Source organism: Garra rufa, chromosome 5 (assembly GCF_049309525.1).
Source record: "Garra rufa chromosome 5, GarRuf1.0, whole genome shotgun sequence".
Taxonomy (NCBI): domain Eukaryota; kingdom Metazoa; phylum Chordata; class Actinopteri; order Cypriniformes; family Cyprinidae; genus Garra; species Garra rufa.
In genome coordinates this window covers 23,879,315-23,901,761 of record NC_133365.1, presented here as the reverse complement: position 1 = coordinate 23,901,761, position 22,447 = coordinate 23,879,315, and the positions used below count along the sequence as shown (strand labels likewise).

At 35.6% G+C, this 22,447-nt stretch overlaps 1 protein-coding gene across 1 annotated transcript in view; it reads left to right on the top strand.

Annotated features, from left to right (window-relative positions):
- The window catches only part of man2a1 (mannosidase, alpha, class 2A, member 1), an 83,544-nt gene that overhangs the window by 57,924 nt on the left and 3,173 nt on the right, over nucleotides 1–22,447 (top strand). Inside the window, exons 17-21 of the mRNA XM_073840878.1 lie at nucleotides 2,599–2,732; nucleotides 6,445–6,586; nucleotides 9,024–9,157; nucleotides 11,906–12,103; nucleotides 17,676–17,789. Of these exons, the coding sequence (XP_073696979.1) occupies nucleotides 2,599–2,732; nucleotides 6,445–6,586; nucleotides 9,024–9,157; nucleotides 11,906–12,103; nucleotides 17,676–17,789 (722 nt within the window). The remainder of the gene's footprint in view (nucleotides 1–2,598; nucleotides 2,733–6,444; nucleotides 6,587–9,023; nucleotides 9,158–11,905; nucleotides 12,104–17,675; nucleotides 17,790–22,447) is intronic.

Sequence of the window (22,447 nt, the reverse complement as noted above, 5' to 3'; positions counted from 1 at the left end):
AGTGTGTCCGAATCCACTTTTGCTAGTTTAAGGACGGGAAAAATGGGCCCGGCACATGGTCTAAAAGGGTTGTCCCTATTCTCTTGAGGGGAGACACTGCAGGCAAAAATACACAAAAATGTTTTTTCATGCACCTGTCAAGTTTGAGATTTCTGGCTTTTTGGTTTTTCATAAAGTGTTTTTCCAGACTAGTGGAAAGAAAACATCCAAAAGACACCATTAAGTGTTTCTTTTATAGCATTTTATCTATTTGTGCCAATAGATTTCAATTGCAATACATATTTTTAAAGGCTGTTTTTTTTTCTCCTACACTGAGCCATAAATTTCCACTTCAGTAGCACTTACACACACCAAACTTCACATTTTTATTCTTGTCTATATCCTGAAGGTTTTTACAGAGGGATTTGTTCTTGGGCGCACAAATGGCGCAAATGCATTTGCGGCCATTTATAATGTAGGGGGCGAGACGCTTTGAATCCTAGAGCGCATTTGATCGGACAAAGTTTCATGAGAAGCTGAAGAAATCGTTGATCCATTTTGACAGAAGACTGTACAATTTGAATGCTTGTTTCTTCTAAATGCGAATTTTGTCATTGTTTTGGAGCACACTAGCTTATAGACAACCTTAACGCTAACATTCATACTTAAAACAAAATACTTCATTTTTGATTTCATAATGAGTTTAAAGGAACACTCCACTTTTTTTGGAAATAGGCTCATTCTCCAACTCCCCTCAAGTTAATAAGTTGATTTTTACCGTTTTGAAATCCATTCAGCTGTTCTCCTGTTCTGGCGATATCACTTTTAGCATAGCTTAGCATAGATCATTGAATCCTATTAGACCAATAGCATCACGTTCATTCGAGTTTCCATATTTGTCCTATTTAAAACTTGACTCTTCTGTAGTTATATCGTGTACTAAGACCGGTGGAAATGCAAAGCAGGAGCAGTAATACCACGCAGCACATGTGCAAATGCTAAACTAGCTGGGAACTAATTTCTGATAATACTCCGCCTGCTTCGGCCATATTACGGCAGCAAACTTCCTTGACTATTACGCCGGAATGGAAGAGTAGTTCTTAATCTTATCAGCCTAGAAACTCGCAGCTTTGCATTTCCACCGGTCTTAGTACACGATATAACTACAGAAGAGTCAAGTTATAAATAGGACAAATATGGAAACTCGTTGATCATTTTTGAACGCGATGCTATTGGTCTAATAGGATTCAATGATCTATGCTAAGCTATGCTAAAAGTGATATCGCCAGAACAGGAGAACAGCTGAATGGATTTCAAAACGGTAAAACTCAACTTATTAACTCGGGGGGAGTTGGAGAATGAGCCTATTTCCAAAAAAAGTGGAGTGTTCCTTTAAGAGTGTATTGTGAAATAATACTTTGATAAACAGGACGTAAAAAAAAAACTGCATTTATTTTGACTGTCTTTGAATTTTGATCAATGTGTCTACAATAAATAAAAGTATTTATTTTATAAGTAATTACTTCAAATCCAAACCTTTGAACAATAGTGTAAATAATGACAGAATTTCTTTCTTTTTTTTTTTTTTTTTAGAAAACTGTTTCAGGTGGCTGCAATGGTGTTTTATCTGATTGCTGAGGTGTTTGGAGTAGCTTTTTGTTTTTCTTTCTGTGTGGTTGCTAGGGTGTTATGAGTGATTATGTTGTCACTCAAGTCAAAAGAGCCCAAGTGTCTATGATATTCTGGTCTCTAGAGATGTTTCAGGTCTTTCTTTAGTGTAAATCTAAAACGTTCCCACCTAAATCAGAAAGTAATATTAAGCCACACCGTTAGAGATATCATTTATGACTGTAGGACAAACAAAATGTAATATGTATTTGTTTGTAGGTGTTTGTTCAAATCAGTAACTCAAAGTATAAGCAATAGTATCATTTTAAGTGTGTCAGGCTACCATCTCAATATGAGCTAATGAGGACACACTCATGTTGAAAAATTTCCAAGCTCTCATACTCTATAAAAACAACCTTGTTTTTGTGGTTGTGCTGCTATATCGAGCACCTTTAAGGGGTTTTATTTTAATTAAAGGAAACGGAACATATTTGTTTCTTGCGCTGTTTTATTCCCAAAGGCTCAATTAGTCCAATTCAAAATGTACATTTAGCATGAAGGAATGTTCACTTATTTTCACCGTGCTCAGAAAATCTAATTGCTCAAATTCAGCTTAAGCCAGGAACAGGCAAACAAGTTATTAAAGTTAAAAAAGGAAAGCAGTCATTTGCTGTTGGCAGATGTACAATTTGTGGTATTTTGGCAGTTTGTCTATGATTATGCGCCAAACAATAATTGAGATGTTGTTTTGTGCATTATAAGGCCAATTGATACTTATTGGTCTACAATGAAGTGGACTTTAGTAAATCAGTATACAAACAGAATTCCTTATAAATAAGTTTTCCACAGAAACAATAACAGTATATGGGCTCTAAACAACATAAAGATGATATTTTTGTGAAATATTCCTTTCAGTTGATGTTATGTGAGTGTTGACAGATATCCAGTCCTTTTTCTGTTGCCTATGCTCATTTGGCCATTTTGACCCCTCTCTTTCTCTCTTTCTCATAGGTGTGGAGGGTCAGTCTGTTGAGATCTGTAACACTGTAGATATAAGAGGCGAAACCAACCGTGAAATTGCAATGAGGATAACCTCAGATCTGAACAGCAAGGATCGATTCTATACTGACCTCAATGGCTACCAGGTAGGACATCAGTATATTCTTTCTATTCTCTTTCCCTGACACTTACATACACAATTAAGTTTACACTGTTTATATGCAAGTGTGCATTAAAAAGACAATGCAGTATATGGTGCGGGAGTTGGTGGCCTGTTAGTCTTTGGATCTCTAACTGAACCAGGGGTGCCCAACCCTATTCCTGGAGATCTACCATCCTACAAACCCTGATCAAACACACCTGAACCAGCTAATTAATCTTTTAGGTAGCATTTGATAATTACAGACGGGTGTTTTGGAGCAGGGCTGGAATTAATGCTGCGTTCACGCCATATCGTAATTACCGTAATTTCGAGATGACAACACGTGACGTTCTCATGCTGCCTTCATGTGATATGGGAAAGATGATGCTTTCCACTTGTGAAGTGGAAATTACCAGTGTGTCGTGTTCAGGTGCTTTTGTTGTCGTAGTGAAGAGAAACATGGCGGACTCGGAATTTGTCCTCACATGCTACTTGGGTAAAACGGTTATAAACTCCCTAATGCATCTGCTACAGGACGAGCTAGCATCTTCTCTTAACGGTATTTTTAAAGACAACACTACGTTTAAATAGCGACGTTATTAAAATTCTTTATGCCCCATCATTATGGGGGCTACAAACTAACCAACTAACTAACCAACTAAACAGCAGAGAACTTTTAACATCATGCAATGCTTACCATTCAGTATAGTTTCGTTGCTGTCCGCCATGTTGAAAGGTCAAAGTTTATCCCATCTCGGCAGCTCGGGTATCATAAAAAATTTCAAGCTTTCCAGTGGAAATTACAACGTGAGTGGGTGTTCATGTGCAATTTCGATGTCGGATTTTGGCATTTACCGTAATTACGATAGCACATGAAGGCAGCATCAGACTCGGAATTATGCTTTTTCAATGGCAACACTATCAACGCCTAAACAGAGCCTACGTTGGTCAAGTGGTACAGCGGTCATGTGGTACAAGTCGTAGCTCTCAAAAGACTCCCAGTTCACAAGTTTTAATTACAAGTTATTTAAGGTCATGAAAGCTTTTTACAAGTTGGAATCTCGTAATTACGGGAATTCTGATATGGCGTGAACGTACCTTAAAGGAGTAGTTCACTTTCAGATCAAAAATGTACAGATAATGTACTCACCCCCTTGTCATCCCAGATGTTCATGTCTTTCTTTCTTCAGTCGTAAAGAAATTATGTTTTTTGAGGAAAACATTTCAGGATTTCTCTCCATATAATGGACTTCTATGGTGCCCCCGAGTTTGAAATTCCAAAATGCAATTTAAAATGCAGCTTCTAAGGGCTCTAAACGATCCCAGCCGAGGAAGAACAGTCTTATCTAGCGAGACAATCGGTTATTTTCTAACAAAAAAAACAAAAACAATTTATATACTTTTTAATCTCTACACAGAGTACACACAGAGCTAGACAAGATGAGCATTTGAGGTTAAAAAGTATATAAATTGTAATGTTTTTTTTTTTTTTTAGAAAATAACCGATTTTGCTAGATTCTTTCCTCGGCTGTGATCGTTTAGAGCCCTTTGAAGCTGCATTTTAGGAATTAAAACTCGGGGGCACCATAGAAGTCCATTATATGGAGAGAAATCCTGAAATGTTTTCCTCAAAAAACACAATTTCCTTACAACTGAAGAAAGAAAGACATGAACATCTTGGATGACAAGGGGGTGAGTACATTATCTGTAAATTTTTGTTCTGAAAGTGAACTACTCCTTTAAAGTTTGCAGGTAGATCTCCAGGAACAGGACTGGGCACCCCTGCTTTACATTATAAACCAGACTATGTTACTAAATCGGCTCACAAATTTCAGCCTCTTCATTCCATCAACTTATGGTTTTGATGTTATAGTCAGAAGTTTTAAAGAAAATTTGAGCAGTCAGTATAATAAAATAATGATAATTAATAATTTGATAATTTAGAGTTTAGTGAGGTGTTGGATTATTTATTCATTTATTTTAGTTTGATAATATTATAATATATATAATATAATATATTATCTATATCATTTAAATATTTAATTTAAATTTGAATAAAGAGTTTGAAGAAAGCATAGTAAATGTGACTGTTTAAAAGTTTGGGAACAGAGAGATATATATAAAATTAAGAAATTAATAGTTTTATTGAGTGTTAAATTAAGTTGAGTGACAATAAAGACATTTTAATGTTCAAAGAAGTAGTGTTTTATATTTTTACACTACCAGTCAAGTTTTTGGAAATATTTGTACTATTTAAAATAATTTTCTAATTGAATATATTTTAACATGTAATGTATTCCTGTGAGCAAACCTACATTTTCAACATCATTACTCCAGTCTTTAGTGTCACATGATCCTCTAAAAATCATTCTAATATGCTGCTTTGCTGTTTAAGATTTTTTATTATTATTACTATAATTATTATCAATATTTAAAACAGTTGAGTACATTTTTCAGGATTCTTTGATAAATACAACGATCCAAAGATTAGCATAAAATTAATAGAAATTAATACTTTTATTTAGCAAGGATACTTTAAACTGATCAAAAGTGATGATAAAGTTATTCCTAATGTTACAAAAGATTTCTATTTCAGATAAATGCTGTTTTTCTGAACTTTCTGTTCATCAAAGAAACCTGACAGATAAACTACTTATCTGTTTTAACATAATAATAATAAGAATAAGAATTTTTTTGAGCAGCAAATCTGAATATTAGAATGATTTCTGAAGGATTATGTGACTTGAGTAATGATGCTAAAGTTGCAGCTTTGAAATCAGAGGAATAAATTACATTTTAAAATGTATTTGAAAAGAAAGCAGTTATTTTAAATAGTAAAAATATTTCACAATTGTACTGTTTTTGTTGTACTTTGAATCAAATAAATGCAGGCTTGGTGAGCAGAAGAGGCTTATTAAAAATCTTACTGTACACCAAGTTGACTCGTAGTCTATATACATACACGTATCATGAAATAACGATTATGTTTTATCCTTCAAAACACATGAATATGAACAGAAGCTGCTATTATGGCCTGGTCACACGCATCAAGTGTGAAGAAACCAAAGTTTCATTTAATGATGAAAAGCATGTTGTTGCTGCAGATATAGACAGCTAGCTGGACTAAATCTGTTTGCTGACAATAAACACTAATCAACAAAGGAGTCATCAGAAATTCGTTAATTTATTTGAAGTGATTGTTTTAACAGTCTTGTTTGATTTCGGCTGATAGTGTCAAAATGCCTAGTTGTTTTTGGATGGCGTAATGAAAATGTCAGTTTGTTTTCTATTTCTTTTGACAAATAATTAATCAAAAAAGACTTACGAGTGTGCTGTAGGGCTGACCAAAACAAACAAGTGTCAGTTTAAATCACTCTGTCATGGTTTTTTTGACATGTTGGAGTATTAGCGTGGCATTTAATTAGCTGATGATGTCTCTCTGGCCCTGGCCAGGATTAAGTGCTTTTCTTCGGTCCAAACTAATTAACTGACTTCACAAAACAAAAGCCTCATGAATAAAAACAGTGGAATATCCAATCCATTTTTCCTCTAAGTCACATGCGCACACACATCGAAGCTCATCAATTTACAGTGTTTTTTCCTTCAGTTAAGTGTCTCCACATGCCCACACTCAGTGTTTGCAAGGCTCTGAACAGAGGGAATTTGGAGTTTTTTCCTCCCTGCAGTGCTTAAAATGCCTTGGGCTGTTTTTACAGGTGCAGCCGAGGAAAACCATGGCTAAGCTCCCCCTGCAGGCAAACTTCTACCCCATGTCCAGCATGGTCTACCTGCAGGACTCCAGCGCCAGACTCTCTCTGCTCACCGCACAGTCACTCGGAGCAGCCAGCCTCAAGAGCGGTCAGTTTTTAACTCACTTCTGAGTGCTTTAAGTCTTGAATGTGGGATTGATTGAAACCTGCTGTTAAGAATTTAAAGTTATTATCTAAAATTAATAAGAAACATTAGAGATTCTGCATTCAGTTGAAATAATAATGCATTATTAAACATTACAGATTTCACATTCTCAAGTTCTCAAGTATTAACAGAAGTCCACATTTTAAGCTGTATACCACCGTACAAAATTTGGGGTTGAAAAAAGTTTTTTTTTTTTTTTTTTTTTTTTAAATTGATCAAGGATGCATTAAATTAATCAGAAGTGACAGTAAACACATTTGTAATATTATAAAAGATTTATATTTCGAATAAATGCTGTTATTTGAACTTTCTGAATCCTGAAAAAAAACTAAAAATATTAAGCTGTTTTTAACATTGATAATAACAAGAAATGTTTCTTGAGGAGCAAATCAGCATATCACAGCATAACACTGATGACTGGAGTAATGATGCTGAAAATTCAGCTTTGCATCACAGGAATAAATTACATTTTACAATATATTGAAATAGAAAACAGTTATTGTAAATTGTAAAAATATTTCACAATATTACTGTGTTTTTACTGTACTTTTTGATCAAACAAATGCAGCCTTGGTGAGCATAAGATACTTCTTTTAAAAACCAATCTTTTACTGACCCCAACCTTTTGAACGCTCACTCCCATTTTTTAACACAGATGTGAAAATGCAGTATTCAAACTTACTTTTTTATAACTCATGGATGTAAACATTTTGTAATATGATTTTAATGTACATTTTCCATGTTAATGCAATGTCTGATTTTAAAATGGTGTTCAAAGGATGAATTCTGAGATTTTAAGTGATCAACTGAAATATAATTTCTTGATTTCTAAAGCGTGATAGGGAAAAGGGCAACAAGGAAGTCTTGACAAAGGGGAGAACTTATGTTATGAAGTAAATTTTTGAGGTGCACTTTTGTCATAAATTGATCTATTACTTTCCTACATAATTTGTAACAAAAAATTGTAAAATTTCTATTTAGGAGCCTTAGACCTTTCCAACGATATATAGTTTGTCATAATTAGATGATGATTTGTTTGAGGGAACAGGTGACAGTTAAGGGGTTAACTTTAAAGGGGTCATATGAATTTGGCTAAAAAGAGCATTATTTTGTGTATTTGGTATAATGCGATGTGTTTATGCGGATTGAGTTTCAAAAAACATATTATTTTCCACATACTGTACATTATTGTTGCCTTTCTGAAACCTTTCTGAAATCGTTGATGAAAAGCGAGGTGTTCTCTGATTGGCCAGCTATCCGGTGCGTTGTGAATGGCCGAATACCTCAAGTGTGTGACGGAAATGTTACAGCCCTAACAGAAACAATAAAACCCATTATGAACGAGGCATTTGTTGCATCCAGTGGGGACATAACTACTGATTATAATGACGTTTTTTTACGCTTCGCGCCGCAAAATCATGTCTGCATTTTCGATCGTAGAACTAGAAACAGTAAGCACTACTCTACACTGCTCAAAACTTGTGTTTGAATAGTCAGTAGCAAACTCTTTAAATATGAAAATGTACTTACAGGCCATCAGTCAGATTTGCAGACTGTCCTTGCAACGTTGGAATTGCCCCACTTTATAGCCTTAACCCTTTGTGTACAGCTGGCATTGTAAGCTGCTCTCCCAGGTTCAGGTTCTGTTGTCTGTGAAACGCGCATCACCCACTTGAATATTTGCATTGTACTGTTCCGGAACAGTGTTGTAAATTTAACTTGAACACTGATTTCTAGTTGTGTCCTCATTTGGAAGGCTAAACAAAGTACTTTCGCAATGAAACACACTGTGTCTCCACAACATGGCGGCTGCAACAATACTACAGCCATTAAAAGTTACGCTTTCTTTCCATATACATATGGGTGGTGGGTGTGGGCGCTTGTTTGAACGAGCTGTTTAAGGGAACGTGGGTAAAGTCTTAACTTTTAAAATATATATCACTTTTGGTTTGAGACTTAACGGATCTTATCTATGCACAAACAGCTTGTAACACTCCAAAGACAAAGGAAAACAAGAAACTGCATCATATGACAGCCTACTATTTAGACACATCATTTAGAACCGCTATTGTCAGATTTTAGTTTGAATAGCTGTGGCTTTACTCCACTCTGGCATGTCTACAGGCGTAGGTGAATTGGTGGTGAAAAACACTCACAATTGAACGGAAAGTGCTTTTGCCCATAATACAATTTGTCAAGTGTGGTTTTGTCAGGTTGTTTTATAAAAAAAAGATGTATTTGTTTGGTGCTCAGACAGCAGGCTCTATGGTCTCGTGGTGTATGAACACATGATTTATGCATGTCTGTTGGAGGCACCAGTGGGTGTTGTGGTGAAGTATGTGTGACATCCTAATGAAGCTCATTGGTGTGGATTCCACAGGTCAGCTGGAGGTGATTATGGACCGCAGGCTCAATCAGGATGATAATCGAGGTTTAGGTCAGGGTGTGCTGGACAATAAGATCACTGCCAACTCCTTCCACCTACTGCTGGAGAAGAGGAGCTCTGCGGAGGAGGTAATCAGGATGGAGAAATAATTGAGCTAATGCATCCATTAATGACCACAGTCTGACTGCTGACCACTTGCTCTCAGTGTCTGGATGTTTGGAATTTTGGAAGTTCAATGCTGAAACTCAATTAAGATTTTTATTAGCTCATATTAGATATAATTTACATGTACATTTATGCATCTGGCAGGCGTTTTTATCCACAGTGACTTACCTTGTATTCAAGTTATACATTTTTTTAATCAGTTTTTGCATTCCCTGGGAATTAAAACCTATGACCTTGGCGTTACTAGCACTGTGTTCTACTGTTCAAGCTACAGAAAGGCTTGTTATCATTTAGATTATCATCCTCTCATAATATTGCATATTTATTTGTGCATGTTCGTTTAGATTACATTTGCCATTAAAGGGATAGTTAAGCCAAAAATTACCCTTACCCTCATGTCGTTCCAAATCTATAAGACCTCCGTTTATCTTCAGAACACAAATTAGGATATTTTTGATGAAATCTGAGAGCTTTCTGAGCTTTCAAGGCCCAGAAAGGTAGTAAGGACATTGATAAAATAGTCTATGTGACATCAGTGTTTCAACTTTAATTTTATGAAGCTATAAGAATACTTTTTGTCCAGAAAGAAAACAAAAATAAATACTTTATTTAACAATTTCTTCTCTTTCGTGTCAGTCTTCAATGCACGTTCATGAGAGTTTCATGTTGCATGCGTGTGGTGGCAGCGTTCTGACGTTCTGGTCTTGAATGTAGTAGTTGCGCTGCTCTCTATGCAGGGTCAGAAAGCTCTCGGATTTCATCAAAAATATGTCAATTTGTGTTCTGAAGATGAACGAAGGTATTATGGGTTTGGAGCGACATGAGGGTAACTAATGACAGAATTTTCATATTTGGGTGAACTATCCCTTTAAAGGTAATATTTAAAAACACAGTTTATTAACACTGTTAAATGTCTTTCTTAGCAATCCATACTGTACATCATAATATTGTGATGCCTAATTCATATGTAGAATTTAAAGGTACTGCTTTTAGTTTTTAATGATTTGAAACAAAAAAGTGTTAATGCTACTGTTAAAAAAGTTTGTGGTCGGTATGATTTTAAAAATGTTTTTTAAGACATAATTTATGCTGATTAAGGCTGCATTTTTGATCAAAAGGTTTACAGTAAAACTGTCATATTGTGAAATATTATTTAAAGTTTTTTGTTCCATTTTGTTCCAATTTATTCCTGTGATAACAGCTAAATTGTCAGCATCATTACTCTAGTTTTCAGGGCCACATGATCTTTCAGAAACCATTCTGATATGCTGATTTGCTCAAGAAACATTTCTGAATATTATCAGTTTTGAAAAACAGTTGTGTAATTTTTTTTTAATGATTTTTGATGTTCAAAAGTACAAAATGTATTTTAAATTGATTTTTTTGCAAAACATTTTAAATGCCTTTCCAGTCACTTTTGATCAATTTAATGCATCATTGCTGAACAAGAGTATTCATTTCTTTAAAGAAAATCTTGCAGACCCCAAACCTTTGAACAGTAGTGTACGTCTATAGATACAGTGGTGGCCAAAATTATTAGAACACTAGTATTTTCACCAGCTAAAAATGGTTTGAGTCAGTTATTTCTATCGTTTGCTGTAGTGTGTCAGTAGGAAATATCAGTTTACATTTCCAAGCATTCATTTTGCCATGAACTGTAAAAATCCAGTGAGATTTTTGTTTTGTTTGCACAAGGAGTCTGACAACAGCCAGTGCTCCACACAGAGATCTGATCTCATCATCATCCAGTCTGTCTGGAATGACTTGAAGAAACAGAACAAACTGAGACAGACTAAATCCAGAAGAACTGTGGGAACATCTCCAAGATGCTTCAAGAAACCTACTTGCAAAGCTAAAGTACTGTTAAAAGTTTTAGGCACTTGTGTAAAAATGCTGTAAAATGAGGATGCTGTCAAAAATAATGTCATAAATTTTATTCTTTATCAGTTAACTTCTATTAACTAAATTGAATCAACATTTGGTGTGACCTTATTGGCGTTTAAAACAGTTTTTCTTTGGTAGCTTTGCAGGTAGGTTTCTTGAAGCATCTTGGAGACGTTGCCACAGTTCTTCTGGATTTAGTCCGTCTCAGTTTGTTCTGTTTCTTCATGTCATTCCAGACCTACAGATCTCTGTGTGTGGAGCACTGGCTGTTGTCAGACTCCTTGTGCAAACAAAATTCTCACTGGATTATTACAATTAATGGCAAAATGAATGTTTGGAAATGTAAACTGATATTTCCTACTGACACACTACAGCAAAAGATCAAAATAACTGACTTCAAACCATTTTAGCTGGTGAAAATACCAGTATTCTAATAATTTTGGCCACCTACTGTAAATAGCATAGCTGTTTATGGCTGTAACATGAAAATGGTTATCAGCATCCCTAAAGATAAGCTTAAAGTTGTACCTACCTGGCATGACATAAAGTGGGTTCAAGCTTAGTTCAAGGGTTAAACAGTTGAACTGCTGATTTATGGACCATGTATACCATTGAGGACCAACAACAAACCAGCTCTCGGTTTCTAATGTTGTATTAACCGGCTTGACCACCTTTACCTGTTTTTTCCTCTGCAGGGTTGGTAAAATTTAACTTAGATTTTCTTTGGAATGAAAGTCATAGTACAAGACTAATTTAAGGAGTGTTTGCATTTAGAATGAAACAAGTGTGTTCATGTTCTCTGCTCATGTATCACGTTTATGTCTTAGGCCCACAGTGAGGAGACTGCACCATATAGCTATCCATCTATGTTGAGTCACATGACGTACATGTACCTCAACCATCCCCTCATCTCAATGGCAGTCAGTCAGTACTTGGACGCCACATCCTTGATTCCCTACAGCCCTCTGAGCACCTCCTTCCCCTGCGACATGCATCTGGTCAACTTGCGTGCTATCCAGTCAAAGGTATGTCTCAGTTGTGTTTGTGTCTTCCAAGCTGTTTTGGCCATAATTGGGGAGCACAGGACTGCTGGCTCAGTTTCTAAGAGGGCCATAAAGTATATTGACCTTCAAATTGATATTTCAGGGTCCTATTTCCCAGAGCTGAACGGTAATATTTTAACGGATGACAGGATAAAGGTTAAAGTGCTCAGAACAGGGCTTATGGGAGATTTCATTGAAGGATAAAAGGATGCTTAAAGGGGTCTTATCATGAGGAATCACATTTATTTTTAATCTTTTGAGATAAAAAACGTAACTGTATTATTAAAACATACTGTAACTTTAAGGACTCAAAACCTTCCAAGTAAGTGTTTATTGAAACATATAAACACATTTCTGCCTACATTAACATGTCCGCGATGCCTGTTTGGTATTCATAAGTGGATATGGATACTTATTCTTAACTCCAGAACAAATACTGTCACTCTGCAGTGTCTTTCTGAAGAATCCCACTGTCAGAGAGACCAGCTGAAATGTATTTTTAACAATATCAATGTCAGTCTGAATTTAAGTTTATGCAGGACATTTCAGCTTGGATTGTTTGATGAATCTATCACATAATACAGGGTTGGAAGGAGAAGAATAGGAGAGTTAAAAAGTCAGCACAAACAAAATAATGACAAAATTATGAGTTTTCATACATAAACATTGTTAGTAGGCCTTCTAAAGCTGGGGACACACTACAGAAATAGCAAAAACATTCTAAAATTGACCTGAAGGAGCACAAACCTAATGACTGTTCTGTTATATTACACACAAATTAACAAACTTAAAACAAACCTTAATATTTCAATAGGTAAAGCAGGTTTCAAATATAAGCTCAGATGTTGTCCGCAGTGTTGTATTTGGTGTGGCGGGAGATCGCGGGTAGATGCTGCGGTTTTTGTAAGCTGTTTTTTGGTTTTTTGGTTTGGCAGAATTTATCCAGTCGTGACTCGCCAATCGTTAAAGGGATAATTCACCCAAAAATGAATATTTGGTGTTTATCTGCTTAGCCCCAGGGCATCCAAGATGTAGGTGACTTTGTTTCTTTAGTAGAACACAAACAAAGATTTTTTAAACTCAAACCGTTGCAGTCTGTTAGGCATATAATGGAAGTGGATGGGCATCAAACCTTTAAAAGTAAAAAAAAAAAAAAACATGATTAAAAATCTTCGTTTGTGATTTTGCTTGCAGCAGCAGCAGCAGCAATAATCTATTGACTAAAGAAACAAAGTCACCTACATCTTGGATTCTTTTTAGAATTATTAGACAATTAGTCTTTTCAAATGCCTAGGCCTATGTTTAATTTACTTAATTAACATGTCCAGCGCTATTTTTAAACGTTTATTCAAGCAATAATACATAAATTATCTCATGTATGCTTGTCTAAAATCAGGGATTAAAAATGAATTGGCTCTAAGTAAAAACGGTAGGCTATTTTTTTCTTTACATTTCCCGAGATCGAACCAAAAAAAATAAAAAATTACTTAATAATGTACTATAATTTCCTTATCCATATGATTAAACTATAGCTATATAATTTATATATATATATATATATATATATATATATATATATATATATATATATATTAATTTTATTTTGTCATATCTGTGATTTATGTAAACTTCGTTTTGAAGTATAGCTAGGCTATTCATTATGTTTGTATATTCATTATGAAGAAAATTCTGGCTTAAAGTTGATTTAATATTCTTCATAACAATTAAGTTGTTAAAATTTAAGGAAAAATACCTAGTTCTGCCATAAAACTCTAGATGACACATGCTGACGGGTTGTTAACATAACTGATAATATCACAGAGTTATACGAGTTGGCACAAGCCTTATAGGTTCATGTTGCAAATGCAACCAATGAGCTTGCAGCTTGCAGCTATTTAAATGGCTGGTGGCATTCACTTGGGCATTTCGCAGCACACTTTCAGAGTTCCTCTGAAACCCTCCACTTTCCCCAGCTCCACCTGTATAGATCTACTCCGGGTTATTTTATGTTATTTGTGCAGCAGCAGTATGTCTTAAATACTCAAAGTATCGCCATATGCTTTGGCAGTAGCAAGTTCTGTACTTGCTTGCAGCAGCAGCAGCAGCAATAATCTACAACTACAGCAATTAGCAACAGCAGCAGCAATTCAGCAGCAGTAGCGTAGCAGATCTATTCCGCCAAGACCAAATACATTAACACTGTCATATCCGTTACCATGCTAAACTTTTCTGAGAGTTGTCATGACATAAATGGAATTAGCCTGTAGTCTATTGATAAGACTATAGGCTAATCTTTTTCTTAACTTTTATTACACTGCAGATCGAATTCAAATAATTCTTGATCATCTTTAAAATGAGAGAATTATTGACATAATTTAGGGTATACTTTCCTTGTATGAAAACGAAACTGTTTAAATCTAAATCTGCATAGCTGCATATAATCGATGGTGTCAGTCACAAATATTGAACATGTTTAAAAAAATCTTTGTGAAAATGACTGCCAACGACTGGTTTTTGAATTATAATCTTTAGACACCAAACATTATGCGACTTTTTGTGCCGATTGCAAACAGCGACTGAGCCAGACTGAAACAGAATGTGTCCGACTAGGCACGATCCGTGGTCAAGACCAAATTCCATTCATAATTGACATGACAATCGTGTAGTGTGTTCTCGGTTTAAGGCAGCATATTAACTGAAAAGTACACTTCTAGTGTGCATAACGTTAAAAGTATATCTGTTAAAGAACTGTACTTGCAATATAATATTAATGAGATAAAAGGCCATTTAAAGGGTTTCGTTAATTACTTACCCTTATTCGTCGTTCCAAGCCCATAAGACCTTTGTTCATTTTTGGAACACAAAATATTTTAGATGAAATCCAAGAGCTTTCTGAAAGAAATGAGTGATAGTGTCTCTTGCTTGAATTATGATTGACAGACCATCAAAAAGCTAAAAAAAAACTCCCTTAAACTGCTGAATTGGTAGAATGAATTCATATTAATAATAAAAATGATTGACAAGACAGTTGGCTGAGGTACAGAAGAGCTTTTAGTGCACTTAATAGCTAAAATAGAATAAAGTCATTAAACAATACCTGAAGTTTCCTTTGTTGTGAGTCGTGAGAATATCCACTCAAGGACACCCTATATGCAAATGGAAAAGAAGTGTTTTTCAAGCATGGAGGACATTGATTACATTTAATTATTTTTTTCTCAGTTGTGAGTGCTTTATGGACTGTGCAGAATGATTTACTATTTCTGTTGTTAATCTAGTGCTCCGGGTTTACAGTGATGAGAGATTGTTCTGGGCAGAGGTGTGTGTATAAATATTTTCCTGTTTCACTGTTCATGAAGGGGCAAGTACAGATTCAAGTGCAAATTTTATTATGATTAATGACAGAAAAGAGTTGATGGAATGTTCCGAGGTTCAGTAGAAATGCTATCATGGAAAATAGTTTCCTCTCACTTCAGTTTGGGGAAAAAAATGCATTTGCAATGAATGGACATATGAGCTACAGGATTTAAAGTTACACTTTATAAATTTAGCTAATTAAGAAGTTTTATGCATAAAGAAATGAATAATAATTTACAGATTTTATTAGAGCTGTTTAAATTGTTTATATTTTAACAACGAACTGGAGTAGAAACAGCAAATATTTGTCAATTTGAAATAAAACTAAATTTGATTAATTAATTTTTTTTTTATTTTGCTAATATTTTTTCTAAAGAAAGATCGACATGAATAGAGATGAAAAACTAAATATTAAACATCACGGATGAATATTTACTGAGTAATCCACTATTTGGTAGAGGGGGGTCAAAGTGGCCAGTTTCACTTGAGATTCAAAGCAAAATTACGAACATGGAGCCTTATTGAGATCCCCATATCTCTGAGACTGAACGATACAGGGCCTTGAAAATTCAGATTCCGAAAGAAGTTTATTAACCACTAGAATCTAAAATCATATTGTGGTATCTTTAATACTTCTTGAGTTATAGGCGCACAAACTTTGGAAAAAGTAATATTTATGGCACTCAGGTATGTGTAATGCTGTTTCTTGATAAAAGAAAATGAGATACATGACCCACATTTGGTTTTTGACCACTGAAAATGTGCATTTTAACGATTTACTCCTGGAGCTATATTAAAATTTTAATACCTAAAACCTATTTTAGAACCAAACCATATAGGGCCTTAAAAATAAAGATGCCAAAAGGAAAGTTTGTTAAGACCCATTATCTTAAAGGTTTTATCAGCGATTTCTAGCCTAAAACATAAAGTGTCAATTAGTGTCTCGCTGCCTGCCCCATAAATTGTCTGTGAAAAAAACGCGTCTCTCTGGTCAGCCTAGGGTCCGAGATATGCCAGAAAAACAATCTGTGCTATCAACTATTCCACAGATAATCAAACAGTGTTCCAACCAATCAGTGTCAGGGGTTTCCTACTGGTGCTGGGATGTGAGGGAGGCGGAGCGAAAGTCCACAACACCAAACCCCTGATGCTGATTGGTTGGAACACTGTTTGTTTATGTGTGGAAAGGTTGGTTGTGCCGATTGTTTTTTTTGGCATATCTCGGACCCTAGGCTGACCAGAGAGACGCGTTTTTTTCACAGACAATTTATGGGGCAGGCAGCGAGCGGATCGTGATGAAAGCTCAGCTGAATTTGACACTTTATGTTTCAGGCTAGAAATCGCTGATACAACCTTTAAGAGAAAAAACTTGAAAAGTGCTGTTTCCCCATTTTTGAATGGTCACCATTGGCACATAATGCTACAAAAATTGCTAAAGTCAACAGATTTTACAAGATTTTTTAAGAGACCTACCAGATCTGCCATCTTTCTGAAATCCTTTTTACCCCCATGTAATTTGGCTTTGAATCTCAAATTAAAATTGCCATTTTGACCCCCCTCTACAAAATAGTGGATTACACAGTAAATATTCATCCATGACATTTAATATTTTGGCTTTTATTGCTATACATGTCTTACTTCAGCAAAAAATATTAGCGAAATCAAAAATTTAAGCCGGGGAAGTTTTGAAATTTGCAGTATTTGAACTCATGTTATGACTACTGAAACGTTTGTGAAATAATACACCCAAATATAGCTCAAATAATACACATTTTTGTAAGAAAGATCTATATGATGTGTGCTTCATAAAAAACAAGTGAACCCCCCATATGCCTCGCCTCATCGATCCATTGTAAGTGCATTACAAAAGATTCTACAATGAATTCAATGCAATCTTTGTTTGATTTTACAAACCGTAGGACACTAAATTATTTTCAGCATGAAATCGGCAGCTTGTCACCGGCTATCAATAAATCTAAAGTTATTTTGAACTAGCAAGATAGCTTTAAGTTCCTTTGTTTTCCAAAGTCTTGAGGAGAGGCTCTTTCCATGGTGTTCCATGGGAGAGACTCTCACTGTGGTGCTGAGCTGCAGCTGATGAGTGAAAGGCAGCGCTCCATAATTGGCCCAGTGTGTGCGTGTGGAGAAGAAACAGTGTTGTGTTTCTGCGGCCTGAGGCTCTGTCTCGCTTCTCTCGCAGGAGGAAGGGGGAGGTCCATCCGAGCAAGCTGCTTTGATACTGCACAGAAAAGGCTTTGACTGTGGCTTCTCCAATCGGAACACTGGCCTACTGTGCAGCACCACACGTGGCAAGGTAAGGCAGATCACGCGGCTTCCCTCGCACAGACACACATCACTAATTTAAACAGGGTTTCATCACTGCTACTTAATTTCACCCTGAGTTTTGGAAGACCTTGAGGCTTATATTTAATAAAAAGATTGTACATTTGCTCCCAAAAGTAGTGTTCATGCAAAAATGAAAACTCTTTTTAACACAAAACCCACATTCCAAAGAAGACAAAAGGGAGAATTTACTGGTCATTGTTTTTGTTTTTTTTATCCAATTACAATGATAAGGCACTGGAGCGTTCAAGCTTTAAAAAGGACGCAAAAGTACCATAAAAGTGATACAAAGCATTCGTCTTCTGAAGTCATGCAGTAGTTTTGGGTAAGAAACTGAAAATGTTCCCCTCCAGTGAGCTCTTAAAGGAATGGTTCAGCTAATAAATGAAAATTTGCTGTTAATTTACTTATCCTCAGGCCCTCCAAGATGTAGGTGACTTTTTTTATTAAGTAGAACAATAAAGACGATTTTTAGCTGAAACCCTGGTCCTTGGTGATTCATAAAATGCAAGTCAATGGCTGCTGTCACTTTGAAAGGCAAAAAAAAGCAAAACATATCAGACAACATAAAATGTATACTGATGGCTCCTAATGATATATTGAGGTGTGATGAAGTAAAACAATTTATGTGCGTGAGAAGCTGAACATGTGATGCTCAGGCAAACAAGGAAGTAACCCGAGCAATCACTGCTATTGAAATTTTAAGTCACTGTTTTGAACTTGAGAACTTCTCATTTAGACAAGCTTGTGAATTGTATCAATTGATTCAATGAAAAGACAAATTACATATCACTACTTTACTAATAAACTCTCATGAACTCACCATGGAGAGCAAGGGTGGATGTAAAAATCTAATGATTAAAGGGATAGTTCCCTCAAAAATAAAAATTCTGTCATTAATTACTCACCCAAACCAGTAAGACCTTAGTTCATCTTCGGAACACAAATTAATATATTTTTTTATGAAATCCAAGAGCTTTCTGACTCTGCATGGACAGCTACACAACTACCACATTCAAGACCCAGAAAGATAGTAAGGACATCATTAAAATATTCCATGTGACATCAGTGGTTCAACCTTAATGTTATGAAGCCATGAGAATACTTTTTGTGCGCAAAAAAAAAAAAAAAAAAAACGACTTTATTCAACATTACTGACTATTTTTCTGGGCCTTGAACTAGAGGGCTTCACGGATCCACTTGGATCTGAAAACACGTGGTCCGACCTAAAACCTGAGCGGATTCAGATTCAAAAGTTCTATGAGTCCCTTGGACATGTTCATGTCTTTCTTTCTTCAGTTGAAGAAAACTTATGTTTTTTGAGGAAAACATTTCAGTAATTATCTCCATATAGTGGACTTCAATGGTGCCCCAAAGTTTGAATTTCATAAATGCAGTTTAAACGCAGGATCTAAACGATACCAGCCGAGGAAGAAGGAAGGGTCTTATCTAGTGAATCGATCGGTTATTTTCGCTTGTCTTGTCTAGTCTGTGTAATCCGGGTCAGTACAGTTAGGGTATGTCGAAAAACTCCCACCTCATTTTCATCTTCAATTTCAAAATGGTCCTACAACAGTTTTACCTTTTTTTTGTAAAGGGCGTTTGATCTTCTTTGTATGTTCACTCTGTAAACACTGGGTCAGACAAGCATTTCAGGTTAAAAAGTATATAAATTGTCAACTTGTTTAGAAAATAACCAATCGTTTCGCTAGATAAGACCCTTCTTCTTCGGCTGGGATCGTTTAGAGCCCTTGATGCTGCGATTACTCTGCATTTTGGAAATTCAAACTTCGGGGCACCATTGAAGTCCACTGAATGGAGATAATTCCGGAAATGTTTTCCTAAAAAATAAACTAGGGGTGGGCATAGATAAATCATTTTAATCTAGATTAATCTAGATTAAATCTTGGAATTAATCTAGATTAAAATGGCTAATTTGAATTCTGCTGAAGGCATTTTCAGAATATGTGTGCTACCCAAATAATGACTAAAAGTAAGTCTTCGAGAACGGGCCAGGTGGCGCATTAGATCAGGCGCTCATCTCCTGTTTCCAAAATGCATCACAAACTGCTTGACAATTGCATTTACAACATAATTACCTATACAAACTTGTGTAACCAAGTACTTCTGCGCAAAAGGCTGCATGACGTGCGCGTTGCCGTTAAATACACAGACGCGCACGGGCATGGATTTCTGCGTGCATAGTCTTCCATTAAACTGCGTTGCTTTTAGAAGCATCAATTCAGTTGTTGCATATAGTTTAATGTCTTTATTTCGGAATTATCAAAGTAAATTATAACTCAAACTTGAGATTTTACTGGGGCACAGCAGATTTTCACTGGGGCACGTGCCCCAGTAAAAAGGGTCAAGCAACGCACGCACCTGCCCTGAAGCGGCTTCATAACTGCATCCATGTTTGCACGTCTCATTTGATGTGCTAATTTCACAGAAGTTGAAGACTCGTTCTCGCCTCCTACAGTGCAATTCGACTAGGTATACGTCATCCGCGCTAAAATATCAAGGTGAAAGTCATTATAGCTTACGTAGTTTAGACCCAGCTTCCAACCCAACGTTGAGAATAGATTAACGGCGATATTTTTTTTATCGCCCGATAAGAGTCTCACGTTAACGCAGCACGTTAACGCCGATAACGGCCCACCACTAAAAAAAAAACATAATTTCTTATCGACTGAAGAAAGAAAGACATAAACATCTTGGATGACAAGGGGGTGAGTACATTATCTGTACATTTTTGTTCTGGAAGTGAACTAATCCTTTAACATCTTAAATGTTCATTTTTTCTTAACATAAATCTTTCATATGGCTTCAGAAGCACCAATGGACTACTTTTTTTGGTGATTTTGTGCCCTTTTTCTAAAGCTAAAGGTTTAATATTTATTTTTGTTTATTTTTTTAATTTTAAATCAGTGTTTATATTGGTTATTATACAACACCTTAGAACACAGTTTATCCAATTATATTTCAGAATCTGAACTATCAGTTTTATAATCTAGTGATTTGAATGTGAAGTGTGTAAGCTCCAGGGTTTGAATTAAACTTTTTCACTCACCAAATTTTGAAGTTAGTGGCCATTCTTCTACTAGCCACAAAAAAAAAAATCTAAATTTTCTGTGGTTAATGTTTTGAACTGTCCTTTGTGCCAAATTTCATTACTTTTCAAAAAGCAGTTCTACAGTGCCTTGCAAAAGTATTCATACCCCTTCATTTTTTTCACATTTTGTTTTGTTGCAGCATTATGCTAAACTGCTTTAAATTAGTTTTTCCCCACATCAATTTACACTCCATACACCATAATAATGACAAAGCGAAAACCAGATTTGCAAATTTTACAAATTTATCAAAAATAAAACACTGAAATAAGTACATTGCATAAGTATTCATACCCTTAACTCAGTACATAGTTGAAGCACCTTTACAGCCTCAAGTCTTTTTGGGTATGATGTGACAAGCTTTGCACATTTGCATTTAGCAATTATCTGCCATTCTTTGCCTCACCTTTTCACCTCTCAAGCTCTATCAGCTTGGATGGGGGCTGGCAGACATTTTCTAGAGTCCTAGTTGTTCCAATCGTCTTCCATTATGGATAATGCTTCTGTGAACCTTCAATGCAGCAGATTTTTTTCGGAACTCTTCCCTTCCCTCTACAGGCAGTTATCTTGACCTCAGGACTTGGTTTTTGCTCTGATATGCATTTTCAGCTCTTAGACCTTTTCTGAGAGGTGTGTGCCTTTCTAAATCATACTCATTCAAATGAATTTGCCACAGTTTAACTCCACCCGAAGTGTAGTAACATCTAGAAGCAATATGAATGCTCCTGAGCTAAATTTCGAGTGTCCCAGAGAAGGGTATGAATACTTATGCAACAGGACCTTTTCAGTTTTTTATTTTTAATAAATTTGCACAAATGTTAAAAACCTATTTTTTTGATTTGCCGTTATGGAGTAGGGAGTGTAGATTAATGTGGGAAAAAAAGTAGTTTAACATAAGGCAGCAACATAACAAAATGTGAAAAAAATGAAGGGGTATGAATAATTTCACAAGGCATTGTATGAGGTGCCATAGACTCGAATGGGAAAATAAGAAAATAAACAATAAGGTGCCCAGAAAGGAAAATTCTCTCATTAATTACTCGCCACTCATGACATTCCAAAGACGTAAAACTTTTGTTCATCTTTGGAACACAAATTAAGATATTTTTGATGAAATCCAAGAGCTTTCTGACCCTGCATAGACAGCAGTGTAACTGAAATGTTCCCGGATCCAGAAATGTAGTAAGAACACTGTTAAAATAGAAACGATAATAGAACAAAATTGTTTCTGGGTCTGGGAACATTTCAGTTGCATTGCTGTCTATGCAGGCTCAGAAGGCTCTCAGATTTCCTAAAATTTCTTAAAATACCTTTATTTGTGTTTCGAAAATGATCAAAGGTCTTAATTTGTGTTTCGAAGATGAACTAACCCTTTAAACAGTTTTAGGAAAAAGTTGTAACTAGCTAGTTATTTAATGCAATGCATTACGTGGTTACTCTGCATATTAAAATGGGACAGAAGGAACATAAAAAATATATACATCACCTTTAAGATGTTTATGTAAATGAGGCACAGAAA